Below are 22035 nucleotides of genomic sequence, written 5' to 3'. Positions count from 1 at the left end.
CCTCTGAGCCACAACCACAGCTCACTGGCCCTTTTGAGACAGGTTCTCACTAAGTTGCTGAGGCTGGCCTTGAACTTGTGATCCTCCTGCCTCGGCCTCCCAAGTGGCTGGGATTACAGGCATGCGTCACTGTGCCCAGCTAGACCCCAGGTACAGAGTCCAAAAGGGCTTATCCCTCAGAAGAGCACTTTTGAGTATTTCCCTGTAGCAGTTCCAGGAACAGGAAAGGAGAAAACATCACTGAGCTCAGGCCTAGAGTTAGGTGCCGTACCCGGGGGAGGGTGATGAGCCTGGAGGGCCCTGCTGAGGAGTCCCTTCCCGGCTGAGGTGGTGTGTGACAGCAGCTAAGAGATTGAATCGTCCCACTGACTCAGAGCCCAGGGTGAGGAAGGAGGCGGGCAGGGGCAGGTGTGTGCCTAGTCCAGTAGACGGCGGAGAGGGTGAGGCCAGGAGGCGGGTGTCCCCTGGGAGGGGGAGGATGTGGGTGGTGGAGGCCAAGGTTGGGTGGGGGCAGCTGGGGTGCAGATGCCAGATGCTGGGTCCCTGGGGGCCCTACCTGTTTCCGACGGGATGCCTGGGGTAGCAGGAAGTGAAAGTGTCCTCTAGAGAGGAAGCCGAGCAGGCAGGGGAAGAGGCGGGGCTGGGGGTATCTGAAATCAACCTTCCCCCCTCTTTCCGGGGGCTCAGGGCTTAGGAGATGGGACTCTGAAGGAAGGGACTGTGACAGGTCTGGAGGCCAGAGCTCAAAGTCAGGAGGCCCATCCACCCTTAGGGTCCCCTCCTGGCACCCCTCGCTGCGTCTCTGAAGAGCCTGGAGCAGCTCTGTGCCCTCGGTGGCTCAGGACCTCACCCCACCCGCTGGGGCTTCAAGTACCCCCAGAAAGGAACACAGAGGCCAGCCAGCTGACGGTTAGTTGGTTTTGGTTTTTTAATTTGTGTCCAAACAAACAACCTCCTCTGCCCATCCCCACGTGGGCAGGGTCCCAGGGGAGGGGGCCCAGCACCTACTTTGGGAGTTGGAGGCGGAGGCCCAGGAGCCCTATCAGGCTCAGACCCTCCCCAACCTCGGTGGGAGGTGGGAGCCGTACTGGGAGGGCCACGCCCTGGTCTAGGGTGGGTGGGTTGGATCTGCTTGGCCACAGGTCGCTGAAGCAGTAGAGTGAGGGCCCTTGGCCCCCTTCGGTGACAGAAGTTTGGGGGCACCCCTGGCCTCCTGGGAGCAGGTAGAGGTTAGGGGAGGCTGCTCCTCAGAGGCCGTGGGCTGTTAGGTCAGGCTGCGTAGGCCTTGGCTTTAAGGGATGTTAGAGATTTGCTGGGACAAAGTGGGGTGTGGCTAGGACCCCAGTTTTAGGAGGGAGTCGTTAGGAGACTGAGGGGGTGTACGGCTCTCCCCAGAGAAGAGCTGCGAGTTAGAGGGGCCAGTGCTGGTTGGGGCTCTGCTGTCCCGGAGGGTCTGGGTGTCCTGCCTGCGAGTCGGGGCTGTCACTGGGGCTTTTCCGGCTCTGCCGTCCTGGCCCCCTCCTTGGCAGGAGGTGGGGACCTCCTGGGGGAAGCTGCAGTGTTGGGGTTGGAGGCCCCCGACCCAGACTGGGCATCGATGCTGGCGTGCTCCTTCCGAACGAGGTCCTCCAGCTCTTTCTGCAGGGCACAGTTGGTGGAAGTCAGAGGTCACCACATGCCAGAGGGTCAGAGGACGCGTGGGTTGGGTGGGGTCCAAGGACTGGGAGCAGAAGGCTGGGGTCCCCCAGCCGCTCACCTTCCATCCGAGGAGGTCAGCGAGGGCCAGGCAGCCCTGGTCGCAGTCACCCAGCCAGGCCACATCCCTGCAGTGCGGGCAGGACGGTCAACGGTGGCCGAGGCCAAGGCCTCTGCTGGTTCTTGTGGGTCCCTGGGCCTTCTGCCTCCCTCCCCCGGCACTGTCCCTTGCGGGATGGCGCCCCGGCCGGCCTCACCTGTAGGCCTTCTTGGAGTCGAAGTCCATGCCTCTTCCCAGGCCCATCATCATGCCCAGGAAGGGGTCCGTCTGCAGGGGAGGGGACACTGAGCGCACAGCCCCGGGGCCAGGTGCCTGGGCGGTGTCCCAGCTCTGGGATTTGGGTCAAGTGACTGGGCCTCTCTGGGCCTTATCTGTTCCGTAGGGACAGTCCTGGCACCCTGGGGAGGGCTGCAGCGCCACACACCCTGCCCTGCCCGTAGGCGTTGCCGCCAGATTCAACTGACTGGGTCGAAAAAGGTTTTTAAAAACTGCGTCTCCACCGGACACGTCCAGTCCTATTTTCTTGTCATCATTCCCTAAACAACAGCCCGACAGCAGCGCTCCCCAGCGCCGACATGGTGACGTGTTCTAAGACACCTGAGAGGGCGGAACGCGCCCAGGGACGAGCGCAGGCCCTGGGCACACCCTCACCGCTCTACACAAGGACTCAGCCTCCTTGGATTCTGGTAACCCAGGGGGCACCAGATGTGCTGGGGACAACTGTCCATGCTGGGAACAGTGTGGAGCCCACGGGATGCTTACTCAGGCCTGGCAGCTGCGCCCCTGTCAGTCAGGGCGACACCCCTCCCCGGGAGGGCACAAGGCCCAGCTGGGGTTCCCCGAAGGCAGCAGCTGCCGGAGCGAGGCCACCCCAGGAAACAGCTGGGGAGGAGGGGCAGCCCTGCCTGTGCTGTCCTGTCGCCACAGTCGCAGGCCCTGGGCCTGACTCTTGGGTCCCAGGAAGCACTTCACTCCTCTTTTGTAGCTTTAGCAGGTTTGAGGTGGGCTCTGTCACTTGCTTGAAAGGGTCCGAGTGACCTGAGCCCTGTGGAGTCGCGGCAGCCTGGAACGTGACCGCTCCAGTTCTTGACTCCTGGGTCTGAGCCAAGCAGCCCCAAGGCCTGGGACTCCCCAGCTGGAATTCTCTCGGGGACCTGTCCCCTCCTTCTCAGAAAGCCAGCGGGAGGGAGCCCGCAGCAGGGAGGAGGGGAGGAAGGGCGACCGCGACCCACCTGGCCTGTCTTCTCCTTGTTGATGAGCAGGCGCGGGGTGGAGAGGGGCGCCCTGGGGGCGGAGGGGCGGTCAGGCTCTGTCCTGGCCCGTCCCCCGCCGCCCCCCACCTGACCCCACCTACTTGCTGACGAGGGAGGCGAAGGGCTGCACCTGCAGCGAGGTGCCCATGATGATGAGCAGGTCCACCTTCAGGAAGTCCTGCGGAGTGGCAGTGAGCTGGCCTCTGCTCACCCCGCAGCAGGCCCCCCACGGGTGGCTGGGAAGTGACCTTCCCCGCACAGGGGAGCAGGGGCGGGGACACTTACTGACTGCATGCACGAGAAGAACCGCGCCGGGAGGTTCTCGCCAAAAAAAATGATGTCTGAGGTGGAGACAGATGGACGGACACAGAGACAGGAGGACACAGTGACACGGAGACAGAGAAAGTAGGCAGGAGCCCCACCACGAGGCTGGGGGTGGAGTCGGGGAGTAGCGGGACAGCAGGGGGACGGAACCCCGGTCTTCCCAGGACGGATAGGGGCACTGGCTGGGAGCAGGCGCGGCCTCTGGGAGGGGTCGGCGGGGCAGGCTCCCTGGCCTCGGGCTCACCAGGTTTCACCACGCTCTGGCACTTCTCGCACCGTGGAGTCACCTCCGTGAAGAGCTTCTCTGGCAGGAGGGACAGGAGGAGAGGGACATGAGACCTGGCAGGGGCTGGGCCGCAGCCCCTCTGTCCCCCCTCACAGCCAGCACGAACACACACATTCAGAGCAGGGTTCTGATGGCTGTCACCTCGGCCACGGGACCCTCCTGGGACGGCTGCCCTGCTCAGAAAAGACTCCCCTCTTAGAGAAGGTCCCCGCCACCCCCAGGCGTCCAGGGCGACCCCGCACCACTGCCCACAGCCACCGAGTGAAAACCCGGACGCGGGAGCAGACACAGCCGCCGGTGCCCGCCCGGGGAACTGGAGTGGGGCTCTCCCAGGGAGTCTTGGAGGACAGCCCTACGTCCCCCCTGGGTCACAAAGGCCAGGTGACCCCCAAGCCTGGTGGCAGCAGGGAGAGGGAAGGACAGGCACATGATCCCGGGATGGGACAGAACCTTAGGGCCAGCTGTTGCCCATTCTCTGTGACAGACCCCGTCCCAGCCCTGTGACAATCACCCTTTTGCTGTTTATGATTAGGAAACAGGAAAGCACTTCTGTCCCCTGCACCCCACACACTGGATGCGTTTGTTCAGCTATGCGCTTGTTCATTCCCACACTCGTTCAGGGCAGGGTTTCCATGGCGGCACTGGGGCTCCTTCTGCACCGACACACGCTGTTTGTGGGTGATGCAAAAGATCCACAGCGAGACATAAAGGGGGTGCTATGCATTGTGTGTCGCCCCAGCTGCGTGCCCAGGGGCAGTCGACTGGCATCTGCTCAGAAAGGCCACCCCCAGTGGCTCTGCCACAACTGCACAGCTGTCCTGATGTGCTGTGGACACCAAGGCTCTGTTAGGTCAGCATAGAGAGAACCAGAAATGGCTTCCACGGCTGCACGGTGGCTTCTCTGTCCACAATGATGTCAGACATTGGCTTGCCCTGGCCTTCAAGATGTGTGGACTGCTCATTATTTTTCCTGGACCCTGTCCCACATGAACAAGGATGACAGCCCCAGCGAGCCTGTGGTCTGTCCCCTCGCACCAGCCCCAGCCCTATCCCTCCAGGCCTGCCCCCAGCCTCCCGCGCCATGGATTCTGCTTGCGCATCCACTATGGCGGTCAAAGAAAGCTGCCAGGTAGCTGTGCGACTTAGATCTCCATACAAAACTAAGAAGGGCGGGGCGCAGCTCAGTGGGGAGGGCTTGTGAGGCTCGCGTAAAACCCTGGGTTCCATCCCCAGAAACGCAAGAATTAAAAAATAGGAATTCACCTTTTGGGCTGGGGTTGTGCTCAGTGGCAGAGCGCTTCCCCAGCATGTGTGAGGCACTGGGTTCAGTTCTCAGCACCGCATAAAAATAAATAAAAAATAACCGTCCATCAACAACCTAAAAAAAGAATCTACCTGTAATCACAGCTATTCAGGAGGTTAAGGCAGGAGGATCCAAGTTTGAGGCCAGACTGGGCAACTTAGCAAGACCTTGTCTCAAAATTTTTACACAAGGGCTGGGGAGGCGGTGGCACAGGCCTGTAATCCCAATGATTTGGGAGGCTGAAGCAGGAGGATCACAAGTTTGAGGCCAGCCTCAGCAACTTAGTGAGACCCTGTCTCAAAATAAAAAATGAAAAGGCTGGGGACGTGGCTCAGTGGCAAAGCCCCCCGGGGGCAATCCCCACTATGCCCCCCACCAAAAATTTTAGTTCCTCGGTTCCACTAGTCGCACTTCAAGGGCTCAGCAGCTGTGTGTACAAGTGGCTGTCTATGAGAGTGGTCACAGCAGGGGTCCCTCATCTCACAGCGTTCTGTTGGACAGTGCTGTCCCCGGGTGCAGCTGAATTTGCCTCGATGGGCCTTTCATGTAGGATGGGGACACAGAGCTAGGGTTATGTGACCGCTTAAGGACCGTCTCTGTGTGACCGAATCTGCTCTGGGGCCGCGTGCACCATGGCCTGGCTGTACGGTTGCCACCCCCCATCCCCCCGGGCTGGGATCATCTGCTGAAAGAGCCGAAGAGCGGAGCAGGACAGAACGGCTGCCCACGACGCGGAGACCCTGTTCCTGCGCTAGGAGTGGCCAGGCGGGCACCTGGCAGCGGAGCTCTGGCGCCTCACCTTTCATCCAGCTCAGCGGGTACTCTCGCCTGCACACGGGGCTGATGCAGTGGGAGGTGTAGAAGGTGCCGTGGGCCTCCACCAGGTCCTCGGGCTCCAGCCCTGCCACGCGCTCCAGGGTGTCTATGTTCTGGAAAGAGACGGCGGGGACATGAGTCAGGGAGCAGGTGGAACGGTGGGCACAGGCCTGGAGAGGGAGAAGCCAGCAGCAGGCGTGTCTGGAAACTGTCCCGCTCATCCAGTGGGGCCACCAAAGGGTCAACAGTCGGGGTGGCAAGCCAGACGTGGGCTACTCAGGAGACCGAGGCAGGAGGACCACGAGTTTGAGGGAAACCTGGGCACCTTAGCGAGGCCCCGTCTCAAAAGCCAAGCAACAAAAATTTAAAACAGTCAGAGGATGGGGGTTGGGGGTGGTGGGACCACGACTCAAAAGGCCACACCCCCCGCTTCCACCAGCTCATAGGACATTTTTCTGCAAATTCAGGTCACTCTGCTTCTGTTTTTCAGTAATTTGGTTAAGAGATCCAGGCACTGTACTGATTTTTGCCAGAAGTTTGTTGAAATAAATGTGTGAATCTCAAATGTCTGTTGGAGACGGAGCCTCCTCAGATGTGGCATCCTTGTGTAGTACCCAACCTGGACATCCGTACATGGGGGCCGGGCCATACACCGACATCAATAAATGAATCAAGAGGACTTATTTGGTTTGAAACACAATGATTTCCTACTTGGCAGGCATTATGGTCCGTTTCATAGATGACATGTTAACCTGTATTCTTTTAAGGCATTTTTGTATGAAACTAGCCAGAATGTTCTCTCATTTTTCTTCAAACGACCAACCCCAGTTCCCATTGACAACTGCTGTTGAGGCAGGTGCTGATGAAGGCCACCAGCAGATGTGACACAGGGGTGGCCGGTCACGTGCAGCCTGCGGCTGAACTTAGAAGGCCTCTCAGACTCTGTAAACATTGGAGAGGGTTCCTTTCAAGGGCAGATGGCCTGACTCCCCTCTCAGCTCCCTGCAGTGGTCAGCTTGTCCCCATAACATGAGACAGGAGCACTGTTCCCAGACCCCTGGCGTGTCCTTGCCCCACGCTGTAATAGAAATTCTGCTTTTGCCTTTGGTAACTGACTCAGTCTACTGTCTGAGTCCCTAGTGAGTGAGTACACTGTGTGCTTACAAATATCTAATTAACAGATCCAAGAATCACAGCAGCCACCCCCTTATCCGTGGGGGGGATGTTCCAGGACCCAGAAGATGACTGAAATTTTGGATGGTGTCAAATCCTGTAAATACAATTGCTTTTTAACTTATGATGAAGCTGTGTCCTGATAAGTCTGTCATACGGTGAAAATAACCTAGGTGGAGAGGGCACTGTGTACCCTGCTGGACGTCACAGCTGCACCCAGGCTCTGTATAGCACTGGTCATTGCCTTCCATGAGCATGAGGCTGCCCAGGAGCTGTGGCTTGCGATGGCTTGCTACCGCCGCCCAGCATCACAGCTTTGCCACACAGAACCAGAATTAATTTGTCTTTCCATGTTTTATGTCCTTGTGTCTCTCTGCATCATTACTCTGGCATTTGGGGTCTATTAACAAGTAAAATAAGGGTTACATGAACCTGATAATCAAGATGACTGAGTGACTAACGGGAAGATAGCATATAACATGTGGATATGCTAGATAAAGGGATGATGAATGTTCTGGGCAGGGTGGAGCAGCACAGCTTAGAATCTCATTATGCTACTCAGTGGAAAACTGACAAACTGTTTATTTTTGGAAATTTCCATTTCACATTTTTGGACTGAAGTTGAAGGCAGGTAACCTAAACCACAGAAAGCAAAACTGAAAATAAAGGAGCACAACTACACCCCAGTACCTCTGTGCTGTTCCTCCACAGCGCATTTGATAGAGAAACAAATTAACAAAAGGAAGGAGGCTGACCTGCAGGTACTGATATGATCTCTCCAAGGTGTTACAAGGTACAGAAAAACAAAGCTGTGTGTTTAGGATGTGGAAACACAGTCATGTGCCCCTTACAGACAGGACTATGTTTTGAGAAATGCATTATTAAGTGATCATGGAGTGTACTTGCGTAGACTAGGATAGCTATAATGTCGCTATAGTATAATGTCACTAAGGCTATGTGACCTTTTGGGGAGGGCTGCTGGGGACTGAGCCCAGGGTTCACGTGTAATGAGCATGTGCTCTACTACTGAGCTACACCCCCAGCCCTTTTTCTTTTCTCTCTTTCCTTCCCTCCTCCTTCCTTCCTTCCCTTCCTCCTTTCTTTTTCAGGGTCTTGCTATGTGGCCAGGCCACCACACCCAGCCAGGCAATATAATCTTTTTTTTTTTTCCAATTACAATTTTGGGGGGTACTGGGGATTGAATTCAGGGGCATTCGACCACTGAGCCCCATCCCCAGCCCTACTTTGTATTTATTTAGAGACAGGGGCTCACTAAGTTGCTTGGCACCTGGCTTTTGCTGAGGCTGGCTTTGAACTTGTGATCCTCCTGCCTCAGCCTCCAGAGCTGCTGGGCTGACAGGCGTGCGCCACCGCGCCCGGCTCAGGCACAGTCTCATAGGGAGCAGCCAATGCATGAGCTGCCATTGCCACCTCCGGGAATGTTCATTCTTCTGACAGATTTGAAAATAAGCCCGTTCCTTCACAGCGCTCCCCCCACACTGAACGAAGTTTAGATTAAGGAGGGTGGAGTGGGGGCTGGGGGCTCTCCCCAACTGTGAGGTTTGTATTTAAATCTGAAAATAGGGTGAAGTGCTTGCAGAAGGAGACTCAGCCTGGGGGTACAGCTCAAGTGTCTGCTGACATACTCCCCCCACACCTAACCCCGACACACTGGCTGCAAATACTGAGGGGGGGGGTGCTCTACCCTTTTTTTTTTTTTGAGACAGGGGGCTGGGGTTGTAGCTCAGCGGTAGAGCACTCACCTAGCACAGGTGAGGCACGGGGTTTGATCCTTAGCAGCACATAAAGATATTGTGTCCACCTACAACTAAAAAACACACACACACAAACTGAGACAGGGTTTTGCTAACTTGTCCAAGTTGGCTTCAAACTTGCGACACTATCTCAGCCTCCTGGTTAGCTGGATCACAGGCATGCCTCGTGGCCTGCTATAATCTTTCCTTTTTAGCTAGACTGTTTACCATTTGTGCTTGATTATTGATATGATCTTAGGATCACCTGGCTATCATGCACATTCTAGATATCTTTATTTCCTTTTCCTCATTTTCTGTCTTTTTTTTTTTGGAAGTGTAGTTTTTCTTATTCCACTTCATTTCTTTTGCTGGCTTATTTGCTATAACTGTTTTGTTATTTTAGTGGTTGCTTTGAGGGGGGGTGGGGGGGTGGCAAATGGTGGCCTCCTGACAAAATCCAGCCAGCCACCGGCTTCTGTATGGTTGTGAGCTAAGAATGGCCTTTTACATTTTTAAATGTGTTGTTTTTTTTTTTTAAATCAGGATAATGATGGTATAGGACAAGTGAAATTTATAAAAAAGCTCAAGTTCCAGGCTCCATACATCAAGCTGCACTGGGATACAGCGAGGCTCTCGCATCTCCACGTTGCCTGGGGCTGCCTTTACTCCACAAGGGCAGAGTCCAGCCAGACCATCTTATTTGGAGACAGGGTCTCGCTAAGGTGCCCAGGCTGGCCTTGAACTTGTGATCCTTCTGCTGCAGCAACCTGAGTAGTGAAGAATCAGCTTTTAAACAGCATGAAGCTGCTACGTGAGTGTGGACACAGAAGGTTCTTCCAGACAAGGGCCCAGTGGAACAAACCAAATACGGAACTTCAAGCCCAGCGTGAACACGGTGTATAATTCACGAGGCCTCGAAGCTGTTTGCTGTGGAGATCACGGTGGCTTGAATGAAGGCGACAACTGTCCTAATGTGTGAATGGCACTTGCGCCTTGAGCTAAATATAGCCTTGCACATAGCTCCCAAAAGTGCTGCGTCATCACAATTCAGAAGGAGTCAAAGATGGCGTGTTCCAGAAAACTGGGTCAGTGACTCAAATAGGGACTGAGGTGGAAGAAGAGGACTACAGGAAGCATTTCACGAAGCATGAGAGTGGAACATTTTTTCCCCACTCTTGATATATTTTATATAATTAACCATTTAAAATCTCTATATGGAGTTAGATCTGTGCATTAAATATCACAGGCAGGAAGCTGGGCACAGTGTGTTTCCTGTAGTCCCAGCTACTAGGGAGGCTGAGGCAGGAGGATGGGTTAGCCTAGGATTAGAGGCCAGTCTGGGCAACATAGCAGGACCCCATCTCAAGTAAATAAATAGTTAATTAGATTTTAAATAGCAGGGAGCAGGTGGGTGCCTGTGAATTTCACACCGACCCACACATACTTATGTGGGCATCCTGGTGACAAGAGCCCACAGTGGTGCGGCTCAGATTCAGAGCTGGGTTTTGCCCTTGAAGTGCCATCAGTGGCTTCGCTGAGTGGCCCTCACACGTGACTTTATGGAGGCCTCAGTTTCTCCTCCTGTTGGATGAGTAACTCCAACCACACCAGCTGCTCTGGCCAGGATCTTTCTGCTCAAACCCAGGCTCTGTGGCCAGCTGTCCCTGCACCTGTCTGCCCCGTGTCCCAGCTCTAATCTCTCATGCCTCCCAGTCCCCCAGCCACCCACCCGCCTTCCCCTCTAGGAAGAGGCAGCAGGCGCTCAGAACTGGCGGGTGGCCCTGACTCTCCTCCCTCCCTGGCACAGACAATCAGGAAGCACCTTCACATCGTCTTCATACCCACCCCCTTCTCCATGCCCCCCAGGGCTGGCCTCGCTCCTCTGCAGACCCAAGACCCGTGTGATCTGCCCTTGTCACCTCCCTGACTCTCTCCTCCTCCTCCCCTCAGGGCTCACTCAGTCCAGCTTCTTGGGGTTCTTTGTGCAGGGACCTCGGCCCCTCCCTTTGCCTGGAACCTCTTCCCTGGTAACCCCAAGGCTCCTTCCTGCTCCTTAACGGGTTTTGCTTAAATGTCCCCTTCTCCTGGCGCCCTGTTGACAACAGCACCTCCACCACCAACCTCCTGATCCTCCTGATTCTTCTCCCTTTCTAAATGTGCCCCTGAGACCTGTCACCATCTGACACACTAGGTCTGTGACTTCTCCATCTTGTCCTTGTGACCTCCCCTACAACATGAGAATATCAGTGGAGAGAGGCAGAAATGTCTGCTCTGGTTGCTGGCACTGGGTTGGCACCAGTGAACACCCTTAGAGAGCGCTTGGCTCATGCTGGGTGCAGGGGCGCATGCCTGTAATCCCAGCAACTAGGAAGGCTGAGGCAGGAGGATTGTAAGTTTGAGGCCAGTCTCGACGACTTAGGGAGGCCCGGTTTCAAAATAAAAAATAAAAAGGGCTGGTGATGTAGCCAGTGGTAAAGTACCTTTGGGTTCAATCCCCAGTACCAGAAAGAAAAAGAAAAAGAAAAAGCAAACAAGCTCTTGGCTTCAAGTCAGTTCTTAGTATCATGTCCTGTGAGTAAAGTGGACTCTCTGAGTCAGGTCTGTCCTAGGCTTGGACAGCTCCTGGAAGGAGGAAGTTGTGCCTTCCTGCTGCCACCACAGCCCCCATCTACTTCATTTGAGCAATTTGGACCCCGCTTTTAAGCGTTCATGCTCCCCCTGGTGGCAGTTTTTAAGACTGCAGGTGCCAAACTGGGTGCTGGAAGATGCCTACACGATTTATTTATTATCTTGTAGTGCTGCGAATCAAACCAGGACCTGGCACCTACTAGGCAAGGGCTCTGCCACCAAGCTGTGTGTCTCCAGCCTTTTAAAACTTATTATTATTCTGACATTTTAATTTCTTTTAAATATAAGTGACTTTTTTCAAGCAAAGAAACAGAATCAACCTAAGGATGTGGTCCTCCAGGGATCTAAGCCAAGTCTTGAGATCTTCAGCAGAATGACCCTACAGGACCAGGTGCTAGAAATAAGGTTAGACACCCTAAATAGCAACCACTTATCTTCATTTTTCAATAGGGAACAGCCCAATGTCCAGTCTTTAAAGGCCTGGCATATAGAACATCTTGATCTACAAAGGATAGAACGACCCAAATCATATGCAGGCTGAGGCAGGAGGATCGCGAGTTCAAAGTCAGCCTTAGCAAGACCAGAGCTGGCCCAGGATTGGGTATCAGAGATGGTGCTTATACTTTGAAAACTTACTCTGAGGCTCAAAAAATTCCTGGTTTCTGACACTAAGAAACAAAGTAAAAAATATTTCAGATGGATCCTCACTAATGTTATTTTACAGAGGTCTTCCACCAGAAGTTTTGGTAGAGTTAAGAGTAGGGGATAAGAGCTTTTGATACTTTAAAAATAAATTACTTAGTAACTAAGAAATTAGACATACCACACTCTTCCATTTGCTACAATAACAAGTTGACAAAGAAGATTATTTAAAAGAAATGCTCAATCTAAAGAGGAGGGAATGGTAACACTTTCCACTACAGAATAACCTCCTAGCTTTCCCAATTAACATTGCCATTCTTCCATGATACAAATTCATCTGGAAAAACCTGTTGAGTTTTGCCAAGGCCAGATGAAAACACAGTGTTTCCTAATTAGCTAAGGAAGCTCAGTGAACATTTTTGGGATGGACCCACAAACTCTGGCCACTCTTTTGTCAAACATCTGCAAACTGCATCATTCCTCAGCCCTTAGCCATAGTTTCTGTTCAATATCTCAAAGCTGGGTTCAATTCCACTGTGACTTGTCTCAGGGCTGAAGTGAGTGTTAGTCATCAAAGTCTGGAATGTCATCATAGGCGTAACCCCGGTAGCTTTTAGGTGCACAGTAGGCAGTGCACAGATGGTAAAATCCTGGCAGGAACACCAGAATGCCAATGATCAGGACAGGAACGCCGGTCTACCCCCCTCCCCGCTTTTGCTAATGTAGCCTGACAACAGGAGGGAGCCTCTGATAATGAGAAAGGCGCCAATCAAAAATAGCACAGTGGCAAATGCAATGGCCTTTAAGGGACCTCAGGAGGGCTTTTCTTAAACTGAAGGTCAGTGTGGCCGTCATCTGGCTGGAGAGATTCCAGTAGCCAGATTAGACGGTCAGAGCACACGGAAAAACAGCTACCGTCCAAGCACCCGCCGAGACTGGGGCTGGCAGGGACCCCGCCCCCGGCTACCAGCTGAAGTGTCCCAGGCCCCATGGCACAGCCCCAACCTAACTGCTGCCCAATGAGAACAGCCTGTCCCCGGAAGTTCTGAACTTGTGATCCTCCTACCTCAGCCTCCCAAACTGCTGGGATTAAGGCCTGTGCCACCACACCTGACCATGACACTACTTGTATTCAAGTGTTATATCTCTGTTTTACAATTTGGTGTTCTGAGGTATGGGTTAGCATGTGTGTACGCTGCTATAATACATCATGTGATTCCAAAACGCACTGATTAAACAAAGATAGAGGCACAGATATATGTGACTGGGTAAGATTCCACAAATCTCTCACAGTGTGAGCCACCCTTGCCAAGCACCCTGGCACGAGGAGGCCCTGGGTTAAGCCTCTGACCTGTGCACACCATGGCACATTTGATGCCATACTTATGATTATGCAAATGAATAAAAAGTACCACTTCCTTAAGGTAAAATGTCCACCTGAAAACTGTCACAGTGATCTTGCCAGCTCTAATCACTTCGGTGTCATCTGCTGGAAAGCTCTTAAAACAAATAGGAGCAGGCATGGTGGCGCATACCTGTAATCCCAACAGCTCAAGAGGCTGAGGCAGGAGGATCTCCAGTTCAAAGTCAGCCTTAGCAACTTAGTGAGACCCTAAGCAATTTGGAGACCCTGTCTCTAAGTGCCTCTGGGCTCAATCCCTAGTAACAAAATCAATAAATAAAAGCCAATAGGAACTCTGGGCCGTCCATGGTGTCTGGGCTATCCCCTTAGGTGGGGGCCCTTTAGCAGCACGCACAGGATGACCTGACAGGAATTCACGCCTCCTCACCACACACCTGAGAGGGTGAGGCTGTTCTGGAGCCCATTTTCTGAAGGGGAAACCGAGGCTGAGAGGAAGTGACTCACGGTAGGTCATGTGGCAGGGGAGCAGAGTGGCCCCACATCTGGCTGAGTTGCCCCCAAGCTCTTAGCACACAGCAGGCCCCCCCAGGCGCCCGCCTTCCTGCCTCCCTGCCTCCCCGCCTACCTGGGTGTAGCAGCGCAGGAGCAGCCCCTTCTCCTTCATCAGGCGAATGAAGTAGTGACAGATGGTCGGCTGGAGGGGGTGAGGACAGGCTGCTGTGACATCCACGCGCACTGCCCCCTGGGAACCGCCTAGCACTCGGCCTGCTCCGCCTCGTGGAACCATCACAACGGCCTCACGAGGGAGCCCGCACCAGCCCATTTCCCAGATGAGGGAGTGGACATCCCGCGGTGGGGAGGTGGCAGGGACAGCGGGGAGGGGGAGGGCGGGGCCAGAGGCTGAACCAGGCAGGCTGCCCACAGTCCAGGTTCTTGAGGACGTTATAAGTTTGGCTGCAGGGCCCTGGAGAGGGCTTCTCCTCGTCCCCTCTCGCCCACCCCACCCCCCGCAGGAAAAGATCTCACCTTGAATTGCCCAGGATAGAGTTCCTTGGCAAGGGCAAAGAAGGGTTCTGGATGTTTCTGTGGGCGAGACAGGAAGAGGGCCGATGCCCCGGGTGAGCTGAGTGGGAACCGGCAACCCCTCCCGTCCCTCATGACCGACGGATACCTTAAAGTAGCCAATCTCAAAGATGGCCTCCGGGTAGGGCAGATGGTATTTCTCCAGGTTGGCGTAGAGGCCGGTGGATGGAGAGCGGAAGTCGGGGATGCCCGCAGCTGGGGGAGGAGGGACGGGAGACGATCAGTGGTACCAGCCCCATCTGTGCCCTCCCAGGCGGGGCTCAGAGGGCCCTCCCCAGCCCCTGGGAGGTGCTCCACCATTTCTGGGGCAGCGACTGGGGAAAGGGGACACCTACCTGTGGAGATTCCAGCTCCCACCAAACAGATCACCCTGCGACCTGCAGGACAGGAGTTTAAGGTCACTTGACACGGTTTGCTCAGCCTTTACGACGACATCACCCACCCAGGCCCTGACCCCGCCTCCCTGTGCGAGGCACCACTTCAGATGCACGATGGTCTTCCCAGCCATCTGTTCCCAGGGGGACAGTGTTGGCACCGTCATGTCAGAATCAAGGAAACCAAGGTTCTGATTGGGGGACACAGTCACCGGGAAGAAGAGTCGGCAAGGAGCCAAAGAATGCACTGTTTGAGGGGCTGGGCTCAGGGGCAGAGCGCTGGCCTGGCATGTGGGAGGCCCTGGGTTCGATCCTCAGCACCACATGCAAATAAATAAAAATACTGTGTTCATCTACAACTAAGAAAATATATATATATTTTTAAAGGAATGCACTGTTTGAAATGATACCAATTTAGGAAGACTTGGGAAGGAGACTCTTGAGTAAAAGCTTCTCCCCCTGAGAAGGCTGTGGGTGTGGTGGGGGGCGCAAGGCGGGGTCCCTGGAAAGAGAGGCACTTTAATATAAGCCTCCCACCCGGGATGTCGCAGAGGAAAAGCCCTGGCCTAGCCTGCTCAAGGCCTAAGTTCCTCCCCAGCATGGCAAACTCTGGCAACGGCTCATCTTCTGAACACAACCTTGGATGACCTTGTACTTCTAGCACATTCTACAGACTCTTTCATATCCTTTCCTCTGAAGGCAAACACACATCAGTCACTTGAAGCTTGGTCAAGTTCAGGTGAAGTCTAAGGATCTGCCATCTCAGCCACACTCCCGAAGTTGAGGGCGGAGACAGGCTTGAGGTCATGGCTGTCCCATTCCCTGGTGGCTGTGGGGTCTTACACTGCTCCTATTACTACCCCAGGATTCAGCTTTCTCCTCTGTAAATCAGCATAATTACAGTACTGATCGCAGGCTGCTCAGAGAATGAATTAATTCACGTAAGGCTTAGATCAGCGCCCGGCACGGGGCAGACACTGCCTATGTGTGACTCGTATTCTTTGAGCCAATTGTACCAAACTTCTCAAGAGCCACAATTTGGATCCTTATAAGCATTTTGCTCCATAATTTTTACCAGTTCTCGTAAAAGAAGATGGGAAGATGTGACTGACTGTCCACAAGCACACAGCTGAGCAGAGACAGCCTGTGGCTGTGTCAGCTAGGGCTGGGGGGACAGCCTGTCACATGGAACCCAAGCACCTGCCCATCCACCGACAGAGATGCAAGTGCAATGCCCTAGGAACTGGGTGCCCTGGGGTGTCCAATCCAAGGGAAGAGAAAAAGGGTAATCCGAGGTCAAGGTCGGCAACAGCCTGGGCCCTCGATTCGTCTCTGGGATGCCATCCGAGCAGGCCTGGCTGGACCCAGTGGAGGCAGAAACAGGGGGATCATGTAGTCTGGTTTCAGGGGACCTGGGATCCAGTCCTGCCAGCTCTTTGATCCTACAGTAAGTCAAAACCTTTCAGGGCCGCAGTCTCCTCCTTTGTCCAGATCACTCCTACAGTAATGGCCTCCTGGGTAACTGTGGAGAGCCAACGAGAGGCCCTTACAGGGGTAATGATTATTATAGCTAACAGCCACCTGCATGTGCCAATCACTTCAAGACCCAGTGCAGGGGGGCAGAAGACGAAGGCCTTGTGCAGCCACTGTCTGGGTCCTCTCAGGGCCTCCCACACTGGAGGATGGTGTGAGGCAGGCTAGGGACAGCAGGTCTGGGGAGACGGCAGCAGCTGGGGACAGGGAAACTGGAGAAGGCGTGCTCAACAAAAGGCTGTTCAGGACCCTCAAAGGGTCTATTGTTCCCCTGGAGGACGGCTGAGAGCCTGATTTCTCAGACTTTGGTGACTCAACTTACTGCAAGAAATATAAATTTCGTGGTGACCCAGCCAGCACACACTCCCCGAACCAGCTCCCTGTAACAACCACAGCGAACCCTTCCACGCTAGGTTCCAGGCCTCCAAGCAAAAGTCTCAATTTGTTCAGCGCCACCCCTAACCCCGTGAAGTGTCATTATTTACCCTCATTCTAGGAAAGGGACTGGTCAATCAGAGACCCAGAGCTTGATTCAGGTTGTGACCCATCTTGGGCCAATGGGAGTCAGTCTCTGGTGTTTTGCCTCAACCGCTGGAAGTGTAGGTTCTTTGAGTAGCAGCAGCTGCTAACCTGGTGGAGTCTGCATCTGGAGCTGCAGGGAGTCACTCACGCCCCAGGGGGGGAAAGCAGCCCCAGAGTTGAGACCATGGAAGCACCCAGGTCCAGCCGTGCTCAAGGCTGGGTACTAGGGTCTGCAGAGTTTTTTGGTTTTCTTTTGTTTTTTGCTTAAGAGCTGGGTTTCTTTCTTTCTTATACATATATATATATATTTTTTAGTTGCTGATGGACTATTTATTTATGGTGCTGAGAACTGAACCAAGTGCCTCACACATGCCAGGCTCTACCACTGAGCCCCAGCCCAGCCCCAAGAACTGGGCTTCTTACTCTTTACAAACAAAAGGTATAAGTCATTTGTGGTCAGGAATGAGAGAAGTGGCCCAAGCAGTGGGGACACGGGACTTACAGCGCTCACTCTGCATGTAGCGGGCCACCCCTTCCAGGGTTAGCTCATCCAGCAGACGCTCCTTTTGGGTGCCCAGGCCCAGGGTCTGGGAGAAGAAGTTCCGCAGGAAATCCACTGGCCAAAAAGAAGAGAGCCAGCGGCTGGTGGGCATTCAGCCAGGGCATGTAGATGTCCTCAGGGCCCTGAACCAGCCCTGGGGTCCCCAGTCCTCCCCGCCACTGAAGGCACAGTGCCTGGCCCAGCCAGTGGCCTCCAGACCCTGCTCTGCCCATTTCTACAAACTCCGAATGTCACTCCTGGTGGCCCCTAGGAGTGTTCCTGACCCTGGTCCTAACTCCACAGCCCGCCCTCCCTGCCCTCCACCCTCCCTGCCCTCCAAGGAGACACTCACTCTCAGCTTCTCCGCCAGCAGCTCCTCCTTCAGGGTCTGAGTCGGAGTCCTGGAAGGGTGGGGTGGGGGTGGCCAAGCCCCAGAAGTGGGTTAGGGAGGGAGGGGTGGGCGTGGCAGCGACACTGGGTTTGAGGGAAGGTTCTGGCTGGGAAGTGGCCTGAGGGAGGGGGAGCAGGAGAGGCCTAGTGCTGGGGCCACCATGAAGTCTGGGACCGGCTGCTGCGGGGCAGGGGCCCCTGGGCCTGCTGCTCCGTGGGCATGACCTCGCGAGGGGCTTTACTTTTCTGGGTCTCAGTGCCTCCTGGTGGAGATGGAGCTCAGGGCTGCCGTGAGGATGGAAGGGGTTGGCACAGGTGAGGCGCCTGCACAGCCCTCACCAGTAGGCGCTCTGGAAATGGAAGTGCTGGCTGCTGCTGTATCACAGGCCTGGCATCCACGGCCTCCCCTGTGTCCCTGTCCTGTGGAGTGTGGCCCGCTGCCCCTGCTCACGGAAGTCATTTCCATGGGCAATGCCAGCAGAAGGTCTTGGGTCCACCCCCGGTCCCCCTGCTTGAACCCCTCTCACTGCACTCTCGGGGACTCTGTCCTGGGCCCTCCTGGCTTTCCCTCGGCTACTGCCACATCTATACCAATGTCCTCGCCTCGTCACTGATAATGCCACCTCATCATCAGACCCAGGGTTCCTGAGGCCTCACCCTAGGTGACCTCTGCATTCCTCACTCTGTGTCCCAAATTGGCCTCAGCATCTCCCCCAAACCTGCTCTTCCTCCCAGGCCCCTGGGGCGGATCTCACTGTCTTTAGTCACCCCCACCGCACACCCTTGCCTGCCCGCCACGGCCCGCAGCCCCTGGTCTGTCCACTCAGCCTCCTGAGAGTCTCTCTACTGACCCCTTCTGCCACCCCAGGGCTCTTCCTGGCCCGGCCTGTCCTCTCTCCAGGGTCCTTCCCTGGCCTCCTCCTGGACTCCAGGTCTTAGTCTCTGCCTCCAGACTACCCTGGCCCTCCAGGTGACGGCTGTCTGGGTCAGCCCATTCCTCCCTGCTCCAGAGGATTCTCTGGTGACTCCAGGCTCGTCATGCCACCGCAAACACATCCACAGTCCCCGTGATGTCAGTTCCAAAGGGGCCGGGACTTGGTTTGTTCACCACTGAATGCCTGGTGCTGAGAGCACAGCAGAGCAGGGTTTCTGGAACCATCCACCATTGAATGCAAGCCTGTTCTGTGCGAGGCCAGGGCCGTACCCTGCTGCGGATCTACAAATCCACAGCTCGACCAACTCAGTCTTCAGCTTCAGGGCCCTCAGATGATGCCTCTTCCTGGCCACTTGCTATTCTGGTTCCAAGTTTTTGGAATAAGAACCTCCCTTCAAAACATATTTAAAAATAATTATCACTTTTTTTTTTTCCAGTGCTGGGGATGGAACCTGGGATCTTGCTAGGCAAGTCCTCTACTGCTCGGCCTCAGCCCCAGCCCCTCCATCGCTTTTTAAGATTGCACAACCTTTGCAAAAACTCTGACCATTAGAAAACACATAACCTGGGCGGTTGCCTTTTGGTTTCCCTGCACCCCCGCCTTGATGCAATCACTACTGGGAGCTCAATGGTAATTGCTTTTCTCTGCATATAGAAACTATTTTTGCAGAAACCGGTCCTATCGTGGTGCAAGGCTGCGTCTGGCATTTTCCATGGAACAGCAGACCATGCAGCCACCTCATCCTTTCAGGCAGCTACACAGCATGGCATTGTACAGATGAACCATAGTTCATTTTAGGTGTCTCCTGGCAGCCATTTAGGCTGCTTCCAATCTCGCCCTATTGTGGACAATGCGTGATTTACATCCTCGCATCTCTGTGGACTGAGGATCCCTTCTTACCACGAGACCTTTTGCTTTGGCAGTGGTTGTGCTGTGGGGGCCCGGCGAGGGGGATGCCAAGGCTGACAGGAGGCTGTCACACCCTCGGCCCGGCTCTGCTGTGCCTCTGTGGGGTACTGAAATCCCAGCCTCTGCACTGCCTATATGTGAAGCGTGCTCTCAGGGTCTGGCCGGGCTGGCATTCTTTCAGGCTGCAGACAGTGAGGCTCTGTGGTGGGGGGTCAGACATGGGACCTTCCCAGTAGGGGGGCCTGAGATGCTGGTGGGTGCCTTCGAGCATCTGTGAAGAGGCCAGTCTGTCTGTCCTGCAGCATCTAGAGGGCAGTGTGCCCAGGGCCATGAGATTATGGGTTTGAAATCCTTCCCTGTTTCTCTACCAAGGGACAGAAGACAAGTTACTCAACAGTTCTGCCTTTTTCCTACTTGGAAAAGGAAAAGGCCTTACTCCTCACAGGGATGCTGGGAAGATTAAAATGAGATGATGCATGAAAGCATTGATCAGAGTGCCCAGCTGGAGTAAGTAGTCAATACATGCTGCCCATGGCTATCATTAGCTGACCACCTCCAGCTACCCAATTACCCACCAAGCACACCACACTCTTTCCTGCTCCCAGGTCTTTCTATGAGCTGTACCCTCTGTGCGGGACACTACTTCCCACTGTTTCTAAGAAATTCAAGCCACGCATGGTGGTACACGCCTGTAATCCCAGCGGCTTGGGAGGCTCCTTGACAGGAGGATCATGAGTTCAAAGCCAGTCTCAGCAACTTAGCAAACTTAGTGAGGCCCTAAGCAACTCAGTGAGACCCCGTCTCTAAATAAAATATAAAAAAAGGCTCAGTAGATATGCACTCTGGCATCCAATCCCTGGTACTAAAAAATAAATAAATAAATAAATAAATAAATAAAAATCGAAATCCACTCTTCGCTTGTTACATTGTGACTATATACCGCTCTGAGTCCTAGACCAGCCTGTGGGTTCCTCCAGAAAAGAGCCTCTTTTGGAACCTTCTGTGACCTACAAAGTTTGCTCTGGGCTCCCAAAGTGTCGAGCTACTGAGCTACTTTCATAATCACCTTGTAGCATCACTTTCTTGTCATTTATCCATAAGATCTGCGAGTTTAGGAACCAAATTGGATTTGGATACTTGTGTCTACTAAATGAGTAAAAAAGGAGGTTCAAAAGAGACTGGGGTTCGGGGGTGGGGGGTGGGTGCACTAAAGAAAAAGTAAAGTTTGGAGGGAAGTCCTAGGGTTGAGACACACACTTTTTTTTTCTGACAATCCCCAGAAGCCACCAGTTCCCAGGAAGCTGTACCAGTTGGGGAGAGGGATTGGGCTAATGAGCTGAGGGCCCGGGGGTCACTGTCTCCCCTTTGCCACCTCCCGGGGGTTTGGGATGTGGGAACAAGTCCATCTTTCTCCTTCCCTCCACCCTTTCCCCCATCTCACCTGAGCCTCCTGCACCTTCCCTGCCTGGTTCTCCAGAGGGTCAGAGGCTGGGGAGGAGGGGGAGCAGAGGTGGTTACAGTGGGGGGAATGGTTAAGGGGGAAGGAAGGGGTTCAAAGTGGCAGTGGCTGGGACAAGAAGACCCACCAACCTAGTTATGCTGGAATCAGGGGTGGCGGTAAACATGGAGTAGAGGGAGGGAGGGGATGGGGCAAAGCAGACCTTCGAGTGCAGAGGGCTGGTTAGAGAGGGGCCAAGAGGCCAAGGAGGAGAAGGTTTAGGAGAAGAGGGAGGAGGAAGTAGGGGTGCTGAAGGAAGACGCAGGGGAGTTAGGAAGGCCACCGTGTGAGCGCCTGAGCAGGGAGGAGTTAGTTTCAAGGCAGTGAAAAGTTTGGCGAGGAAGAGAGACCAGAAGGGATACCTTGGCTAGGAAACGGGTTTGGGAGAGAGGCGCAGTGTAGGTTTAGGAGAGGCACCGGAACTGAAGGGAAGAGATCGGGGGGAACACCAGGCACCCTAACCCTACAGTTGCCCCATCACCAGGTACCCTTAGCAACCGGGACCGCGGCAACACACTGTCCTTAGTAACGGGGGTCCCCGTCAACCAAGGGGCGAGAAACACGCGATCGTTAGAAACTCGACAAACGGGTGGACGAAGCGGACCCTTAAAACTTCGCGACCCGGGAGTCCACCAACTCGTAACGTGGACCACCTAGCAACGGCCATCGGAATCCCACTCCCCTCAAGCAGCCCCTGTCTCCCGTCCCACCGCGCCTGCCCTCGGGCCCCGGGGCCTGCAGCCCTCAGCCAGGCCCCGGCGCGGCCCGACCCTCCCACCGGGGCCCCCGACTCACGGTCCGGCTCGGCCATGGGCGCGGGGCGGGGGCCCTCGGGGCTGTCACCGACTGCTCTATCCCGTGACGGCACCGGAAATAGGAGGGGCAGGGATGCGACAGAGAACTACAATTCCCAGGAGGTATCGCGGCAGCATGCGCGCTGTCGCGTGGCGCG

General features: G+C 54.8%; 1 protein-coding gene across 3 annotated transcripts; it reads right to left on the bottom strand.

The window, feature by feature from the left end:
* Positions 1–904: 904 nt before the first annotated feature.
* On the bottom strand, positions 905–21973 carry Sirt2 (sirtuin 2). 3 transcript variants are annotated; one of them, XM_026412144.2, is made up of 17 exons: positions 21879–21915; positions 21446–21505; positions 21027–21073; positions 17704–17752; positions 17313–17426; positions 14717–14758; positions 14470–14576; positions 14325–14381; positions 13924–13992; positions 5722–5851; positions 3578–3637; positions 3295–3350; positions 3111–3187; positions 2989–3040; positions 1953–2023; positions 1757–1823; positions 905–1638 (listed from the first exon to the last, which is right to left on the bottom strand). In XM_026412144.2, the coding sequence occupies exons 1-17, from the start codon at positions 21892–21894 to the stop codon at positions 1483–1485; spliced, it is 1230 nt and encodes a 409-aa protein (XP_026267929.1). In that variant the 5' UTR covers positions 21895–21915; the 3' UTR covers positions 905–1482. The 3 variants fall into 3 exon arrangements, with proteins under 3 accessions (XP_026267929.1, XP_026267930.1, XP_077649157.1); XM_026412145.1 differs by lacking the exon at positions 21446–21505 and having other exon boundaries at positions 21879–21973; XM_077793031.1 differs by lacking the exons at positions 21027–21073; positions 21446–21505 and having other exon boundaries at positions 21879–21912.
* Between the last annotated feature and the right edge of the window lie 62 nt (positions 21974–22035).

The sequence above is a fragment of the Urocitellus parryii genome, chromosome 15 (genome assembly GCF_045843805.1).
Source record: "Urocitellus parryii isolate mUroPar1 chromosome 15, mUroPar1.hap1, whole genome shotgun sequence".
NCBI lineage: Eukaryota > Metazoa > Chordata > Mammalia > Rodentia > Sciuridae > Urocitellus > Urocitellus parryii.
The sequence above is the reverse complement of the archived record's forward strand: the minus strand, read 5'-3'. Positions and strand labels throughout refer to the sequence as shown.